Here is an 8,886-nt window from a genome sequence, read left to right as displayed (position 1 = left end):
GAGGAGCCCCGGCCACCAGGCGCTCGCCTCCGAGCCCCAACCCCGGGCCTGGCTCCAGGGTGGGGCCCCGGTGACGCCAATCCGGGAGATGTAGCGGGATCTCTGGTCTTGACACTCATAAATGGGTTCCGAACTGCTCTTTGTCTGGCTCGTCACTCAGGACCTATCTGCCATGGGAGACCCTACCAGGGGCAAAAGCCCCCGATAGCGTATCTCTCGAGATCACTCGAGCACTCAAATCCATCCACCACGTTAAGGTGGTGGTTCAAGGAGGGGTCATTGAAAATATCAAACACCAGAATTAATGACTTTTTATCATTTAATGGCTATGACATATTTTCCGAAAAACAGCTTTGTTTCGCTGTAGATTGTATAAAGATATAAAAATATCGAGGAAGACTGAGTTGAGCTGAGTACCTGTTTGGATTGGCTCATGTCTGGAAGTCATTGAACATGTCTAGTGTTGCAGTTCTGAAGCCTCGAGTTCTGTTCAATTTTTTTGTTAACTACAAAATTAAAGAGACTTAAAACATTTAAAGACAGTGCCTTAGTGATGAAAGGGAGAAAGGGATGCTACAGGTTATTCTTCATTATGTAGTTATAACGACAAAATTATTTTTGTTTCATCATTATAACAACAAAGTGGATCTTGTTTTAATTAGAAAACTAAGAAAAAAGTAGGGCAGGCCGTTTTTGGCTTAAGAACCATGGCTTTGTTTGGTGCAGTGCAATTAATATGTTGGCCCTCGTTCCCACTTCCCTCTGGATTGAGCGGTAAAGATTCCAGATTCCAAGTGGATCGTATGTGCTCCTGTCCTTGTCCGTGGACTTCACCAGTGGCTTGTTTTGCACCCACCAGCTGTCCCCAAGCTCCATCTGGATGAAGTCTTCTACTCTATTCAAACATGTAGTTGTAGAGTTAGATACGCAAATTCTTATTTAAAATTCCTTGTACATCGGATGTATGTCCTGGGAGAAGATCCCCCCTTCATGTAGACACCCCATAAGTTTTCTATTTTTATTGTCCCAATAATCGCAGTTTTCCTTTTTTTGGGGGACAAAGGAAGGTCTAAGATGTCCAGTTTAGATTTTCAGTTTAGCAAATACCTATTGGGAATATCTTATCTTTGATTTTGGGACAATTAACGATTTAAAGCCCCTTGACACAACTGTTTTTATATCGGGCTATTTAAATAAAAGTGAAGTGAATTTGAATTAAACTCTTTGGATGTGAACTTTATTACATTTTTTAACTAACAACAGAATCTCATAAAGAACAATAAACAAAAGCAAATGGAGAATTCTGTTTTAATGCAAACCCGATGCGTTTAGTATCTGGAGAGCCATGGCCTTTCTCTCTGCTGCCATTTCTTTTGCTGATGTTCCAAATGTCATGAGAGGAATGGCTGGAAAAGACATCATTTCTCTTGCCATCTTGAAACAACATGAAAAAAAAGCAGTTATTCAGTTCTCTCTGTCTCTCTTTTTTATAGATGTCTATATATATATATATATATAAAAGAATTACTCAAAACTATTTTAGGAATGTTAAAGAAATATTGTACAAAGTTACATTCAAAAGAGCTCACCATGAACACAATAACACCACAGCTGCTTTCATCTTGCTGGACTGGATGTTCCATCACTCCTCATTCCGATTTAACATCCACCCACTCTGTTTTTCCTAAACAAGTTCTCCAAATTTTGAGGTACTCACTGACATAATTGAATGAAAAAAAAAATTTTTTTAAACCACATCAGTCAGATGTTATAAACTCGAAGGCAATGTTTGGTTTATAAAATTTCAACATGCATATTACTATAACATAAATTAAATAACAATGAATAAAAAAATTATATCAAAACAATTCAAATTAATGTTTATGTCTTCAGTCAAAGTGAAATACATCAATTTATAATTATGTACCTCAGATGAAAATGCAACTGGAAATGTAAATTTTACCATTAGCCTTAGTGTTTCTCACAACCTGCTGCTTTAGAATGATGCAAAATCGTTCACAATTTGGATATACACACACATGCATGGCAACCTTTTTCCTATTTTCCCTTTTAATCCGTTGTAGCACTTTTTTGGCTCGGTTAGATTAATGTGATTTTTGTAAAGCCATTACTGTTTTCAGTACTGTTTTGATCATTTGTATGTCAAATTACTGGATTTACAGACATAATCAGAGTAAAATATTTAAAAATATTTTTAATTGTTTTAGAGTAATAAGTTATTAAGCAATTTTGTGGCTCCGAGTTGCTATCTTATTCTGAATATAATGTACGAAACACTTTCTTGTAATTGTTTTATCACAAAAACCTAAAAAGACACTTCCTACCTCCACTTCTGGGCAGCAAGTTTTGAGTCAGATTCTTCTGGAGATCTTGCAGCAGGATCCACCAGGAACACTGTTTTGTTGACCGCATTTATGTACTGCCAAACGAGAAAACATTAGATTTTTGATGTAGAACATTTTAATTTTAATTAGAATTATTGTAAATACAAACCAGAAGTTTCCAATGGACACAAACGCAGACGCAGGTTGTTTGCAGAAGAATATTGTTTATTCCTTTTCTTTCTTTTGTTAAGTCTTTAAGAGGCTGGAATGCTTGTGGTACTCGAGACAGCACACAAGACAATCTGGCAACAAGTGGATGTGAACACGCAGCTTTTAAACTGAAACCACACAATCAAACACAGGTGTACCCATTAGGAGACCAAAGAACCAGGTGGAAAAGCAAAGGAATCAACACACCTGAAACAAGAGGAGGTGAAAACGAGGTAAAACAGAAACACGACTAAACCCAGCCCCAAATCCCACACCGACAGCATTAACAAAAGAAACAACACCCTCATAGTTGTCCAAGTTAAACTGTAAAAGAAAAAAATGTATGGCGTTTGAGGATTAAGCACAAGCATCTTCTTTACTAACTTTTAGATCAATTATATATTTCAATATTTATTTACAAATACCTGGCGGGGACAGTTTCGAGCAAGTTGTGACCTTTTCCCAAAAAGCACTAGTCCAGCAGTGTAGTGATGTCATGCAGATTTTTTTTGGCAAAAGACAGGCAAACTGCCTGCATTAGCACCATGGATCCATCACAAATCAGCATGATCAGTGCCTTTGTCTTTGTCTGCCCAAAATACCTAGCAACGTCAGTCTGAAAAGCCTCCAGGAAATAGGTTACTGAGGCAGTCGTGTGAACACACGTCAGGTAGGTGGCGACCGGGAGAGGAGATTTGCCTTTTTCAGGATTCCTGACAACTAGTTCATAGACATAAAAAGGTGGTGACCCCTTTTTCTTCTTTGCGACTTCCTGTTGCATCCAGTAAATTAGGTCTTCCTGGTATCGATCCTGATAGATTCCGATGCTCCTTTGGGACCAAAGAACACCTTTGGGGTGCATCATCACTTCCTGGAGCACTGCATCTGGTTCATTTCTGTTTTTCTCCAGCATCACTTGTAAGCTTAGGAGCTCATTGTTTTTTTCTCGACTTTGTTGTCTCAATTCCAATTCAATGTTTCTAAGCACTTGTGGACTTGGAGCTTCATCCCTGCAACCCGATGTGATTACATCTTGATCTATTTTTTGAAGCTTTTCTAGATACATAGCTCGAGGCAGTACTGTTTGGAGCTCTCGGCCAAGTAATTTTCTGTCATGGGATCACACTGGTCTCCTCCTTAGCTCGGTGCGATTATGGATACTCTGGCCACCTTGGAACAACGCTGTGCCTTTAAATCCATTTCATTCTCTACTGACACAGTCACAGTTACTGGGCAGGCATCAAAGCAGCAGTAGCCAAGACACCAGAACACAGGGCCTGGTCTAGTAGAACCTAGAGCTTTTAAACTGAGCCTTTTATTTATTTATTTATTTGTTTATTTTTTTACTTGTTCTGTCCAACAGCTGAGCAAGCAGATATGGGCTGAGAACCTCTCGTGTTGGACAGATTTTAACGTCCCAACAGGAGTTTATTGAATATAAACCCCTGTTGTATATCTTGCCTATTCCTAATAGGAAAACCTACCAGTGGGAATTGGGACTTGTGTGGTGATACCAAGACAATAGAACATATAATAATGAACTGATAAATATACAAGATAGCAGAAAATACTCAAAGAAAAGAATAGAAAGAGAGACTGAAGATGAGTTGGAGCATAGACAATGTGCTCATTAACAGAAATACTTATACATTTGTCATTTCATTTCTCAAGAAAAAGTCGTTTTAGAGAATCTGGATGGCACTAAGAGAGGATAGAGAAAGAGTGTATGTGGGGGGGCATCCTGATCCACACTCAACACTGGGTGGTGGCAGAAATGAGTTAATGTTGTTTGCTAACGCTGATAAACCACAGAAGAAGAAGAGATGTGCATTATCTAACCACATGTCAAAGTCAAGGCCAGGGGGCCGGATCCGGCCCTCCGAGTAATTCTTCAATGGCCCGTGACCTAAGGTGTGTTTTGGATTTTGGCCCCTTGTGCGATCGAGTTTGACACTCCTGATCTAAGCTGACGGATGACGCAGAGGCATGACCTGTTCGATTATAAGCACAGGACGGTTGTTTCTGCAACTTCCACCAATTTCTGATAATGACATCTTAAAGTGCATTATCTACATATACGATGGTCGCTTACAAAAAAAAGAAAAAATCAAATCAAATCAAATATTAGTACAGTACTTTAATCATGTTACTTTTTACGTTTAAAACATTTTGCACAAAAGCAGATTACTTGATGTATGATGTGTTGTCATAGTAACAGCTCATGAACCTGCAGGTTGCTCTGCGGCAGCTGGTGTATGAGAACTAAGCAAAGGAGGAAAGTGTATGCAAAGGTCATGTTAAGTTAAGCAAAGCATCATTTCTGAGGGAAAGTTCACCTCTTACCACTGTTTTTGACCAGATGATGAAGCTAATGTTGGTTTTAAAGAAACAAAGTCCACAAGTATTTTTCTAGATTATTTTTTTTCAAAGAAATATCCACCATTAACTCTGAACATTAAATATGTTTCTTTCATTTATTAATGATGAAATTATTCATAAAAACATTTTTACTCTTTATCAAGCAATAAGGTAAACAAGAAAAACAATTATTTGAAAGTAAAGTCAACATCGCTGCTGATTTGATAGAGGTCCTGACATTTCAATCATGGAGACATTTGAAGAACAGGGGTCTTTTCAACTGTCTTGATGTTTTGATAAACTGTGGAATAACATTTGTCCACCTATGTTCCAAGCTTTTTGTTGTTCCGTTATAGTGGCGTTTAGGGCAGCACAGTAATTCAGAACATTCAGCCTGTCAGACCAGACCTTCTTTTTTAGGTGTCCATTGTGACTCTGTAACCCTTGTGCTATCCTAGGCATGTTTACAGTCAAAGTGGGGTCATCTGGACCCCATAAGGGAGCACAAGGATTAATGGACATCCTGCAACCAGTCAGAATCAGTATTCATCAGCACTATGGCATACCAAAATATGAAAAAAGAACTTCAAAGTTCAGTAGTGTTGTGTTGGTTCTGCTGAAGGAGACACAGATGAAGCAGCAGCTTTACAGTGTTGTTTCTGAGTGTTGTTCCCGATTGTTCCTGATTGTTCCGTAGTTCATTGGTGTGGAATTCTCATGCTCCTCTTCATTGTTTGTTCCTTTATAAATGTTACTGAAAAACAGGAAACAAGAAAAATTAAAGATCATGAAGTTTAACGATGAATCCAAATTCTCCGCCTACAGCTTCTCCCTATCCCTACATTCATCCCTCCAAGCGGAGAGTCATGGAAAAGTAGCGTCTTCACATTCGGGCATTGACACTCGATGACATCATCAATAGTTGCTGGTCCTCTATGTTAGTACGAAGCTGCCAGTGCTTGTAATATACATAACCACATCGGTTTTATAACTGTAAACAGTCATGCTAAAACAAAAAGTCATTACTTACATTTGATTGTAAACTTTTGTGCTTCAGAGAAATACATTTCTACTCAATGGTACAGGGCAATGGAGAACGCCCTACCAACAGAGTGCTAATAGGTCCAAAGACCCTAACCTTTCTCTTAAAAAAAAAGCTCACACCCCTTTAGCTTCAAATGCCCCCAAAAATGAAGGGGTAGGGAGAAGCTGGAGGGGTGGGGTAAGAAATCGGATTCAGCCTGACTGAAACACGAACAAAAACATTCCTTCATTTCCATCAAAACATGAATCCATTTATCCGTCCATCCATCCAGCCGTCCATCTATATGTCCATCCATCCTCAAAACTCAACTCATGTACTGTTGGACTGAGGCAGGGGGTGGCCATTAGAGCTGTGAATCTCAGGGTAACTCACAATACGATGTGATTCACGATACATGGCTCACAAATTCCGATAGTATCTCAATATGGAAAACATTGCAATAATCAATATATAACCTTGGTAATCTATGATATCTAACTAGTTTTAAAACAAAAGTATTTTTTTATTTTTTTCAAAACCTTCTTTTAGAACAATTTAAAACACATTAGGCTCATTTAACGCTCTAACGTTAAAATAAAATTATCAGTAAATACTAACTTGTCTTTACAATAATTACATACATTTTAAAATAACTAATAAACAAAGCTCCAGTTACGAACTAAAATGCAGAGTATATAAAATAACCTTCTCACTTTAAAGAGCAATAAATGTGAAAATAAAAATTCATGATGCTGCATTTTCATTATTTTATGACAAAAAAATGATTATTATTGAGGCACAATATAAACTTTTAGCCTGTTAATTTTATATGATAATTGTTTTTTACAGTGCCAGTATCCATATTCAATTCCCCCTTCTTTTATTAAAATTTTCTGCACTTTTCTTTGATAATCTGCACTTTAATCACGTGCTCTACGTGTGTACCACAAGCATACACACCTGTTGGATCAATAACACCGCTAGACGTCTCACTTGTACAGTCAGACGCTGCACACCTCTCTGCTAGAATCAGGTCGATTTTTAGCACTGGGTTTGGATAGGTTACTGCTGTTACCTCTATCACAAACCATTAAAAACAGCTGTCTGCATCTACTTTAGAAAAATACAGACGCAGCTCGGACCTTTTTACTCGTAGCCGCTCTGCCTCCCGTGTTATCCCCGCCCCTGTGAGCCCTGCCATGTGGAAAATGGCGTATGCTTTCTACCTTCCTTCAAAAGATCAAAGTGCTTTTTCACATCTATCTGGGATCCTTATTTGAATTATGTGGAATCGGAAGTTGCTGCTATTTTGCTGAGGGGATTTATCTGACTCTGGCATTTCTATCACTAGTTTTGTTTATGATGTCTATAGAGTCTGAGCCCGTGTGTGTTTGTGTTTATCATTGTTTTTTTGTGTGGTAAAATCTGAAAACTCAATAAAAACAGAGAAAAAAAGTTCAATCCAATAAAGCAGCCTGTAGAAAGCTATCAGAATGTTAAGTGTACTTTGATGTAATGTCTCTATATTCCATGTTACTAATGTGCATAGATGAATGAAAGCACAGTTAACATTTTGAGTTGCACAAAAATATTTTTTTCTGATTAAACAGGAATCCCCATGAACTACGACGTTATGAATATGATATTGTGATTTTTTTATTTTTTTTGGGACAGCAGAGATCAGGTGGAGGAGTTGGGAGGAGGTTAGCCATGGTAAGACGGAGTAGCCTACATGTGTGTGAATGTGAAGTTACAGGGAGAAGAGATAAAGAAGGTGGAGGAGTTTAAGTATTTAGGGTCAGCTGTCAGCGGAGACTGTGGAAAAGAAGTGAAGAAGAGAGTGCAAGCAGGCTGGAATGGGTGGAGAAAAGTGTCAGGTTTGATAGATGAGCTGAAAGGAAAGGTGTTTAAACATGGCCGGGGTTAAACGTTTAACCGTCCACATTGAGGCACACCCCGTCTGCATACTGCAACCAGGGGTAGTTGGGCTGGCATGCTCCTCATCTCCTTATCCCCCCTAGGAAATTACCCAGCACCTTTGGACGCAAAGTGTCATGAGTTGTTGGCTTTTAGTGAGCTCCTGTCCCATCACGGTCCTTTGATTAATGAAAGAGACAACTCCTATCCCGTGATCTGTGGAAATCCCAAACAAGTCAGTCTCCTATATCTTCTACCTCTTATAAGAAATGTTGAGAACAAATGTTTTTTTGGAGTCCCAAGCTCTACACATGACATCTATTTTAAACTAAATCGGTTCTGGCAGATATTAAAAACTCAATCCAACTCCTTTATCTTTCCTGGAATCTTTTTGTTGCATCCCTATACAAAAGGTAATCTATTCCTTCTCATAAACCTCATAAGCAGTGTCTATCAAATAATTTAACATTGGACTTTGTGGTTTAAGCCCCTTTCTTATGATTGCTCTCCTTGCCGTCACACTCAGTTTCTGAAACATTGGAATGTTTTTCTTGTGACATTTTCGTTTTCCAAAACTCTCATGTACAGAGTCTTCAACTTGAAAGGGATGTCCATCTGAAACACTGTCTCTAAAAGTTTCTGTACTTCCATCCAGAAGTGGATTATTTGTTGACATGTCCAGAAGACATGAAGATGATTTTCTTCCAGTCCTCCACATTGCCTCCAGCAGGATGAAGAGTTTGTACTATGTTTCCTTTGGGCTGGAGTTATAAAGAACCAAATAAGATTTTTTTAACTGAACTCTCGCCATGTCATTGAGTTAGATGTTTTCCATTGAGTTTCACAGAGGGTTTCCCATTCCCATACTGGACTGTATACTCCAGGTTTCCTTCTTTTTCACATTTTTTGTTTTGCATGACAAAGCATTTCCTTTGTTTGTTGTAGCCCCTTAGAGAACTTTGGGATTGTCTTTTGAGTATTGTTTGCAGTGTACACTTCCATAAGCACTTTTATTAGTATATTATCTCAGTG

At 38.4% G+C, this 8,886-nt stretch overlaps 1 protein-coding gene across 1 annotated transcript in view; it reads right to left on the bottom strand.

Annotated features, from left to right (window-relative positions):
- Positions 1-5,069: 5,069 nt before the first annotated feature.
- Positions 5,070-8,886, bottom strand: part of LOC112139034 (V-set domain-containing T-cell activation inhibitor 1) — a 28,250-nt gene continuing 24,433 nt past the window's right edge. Inside the window, exon 7 of the mRNA XM_024261727.2 lies at positions 5,070-5,667. Coding sequence (XP_024117495.1) covers positions 5,559-5,667 — 109 coding nt within the window. The 3' untranslated portion in view covers positions 5,070-5,558. The remainder of the gene's footprint in view (positions 5,668-8,886) is intronic.

The sequence above is a fragment of the Oryzias melastigma genome, linkage group LG20, assembly GCF_002922805.2.
Source record: "Oryzias melastigma strain HK-1 linkage group LG20, ASM292280v2, whole genome shotgun sequence".
Classification (NCBI taxonomy): domain Eukaryota; kingdom Metazoa; phylum Chordata; class Actinopteri; order Beloniformes; family Adrianichthyidae; genus Oryzias; species Oryzias melastigma.
This window is presented reverse-complemented; position numbering and strand designations above follow the sequence as displayed.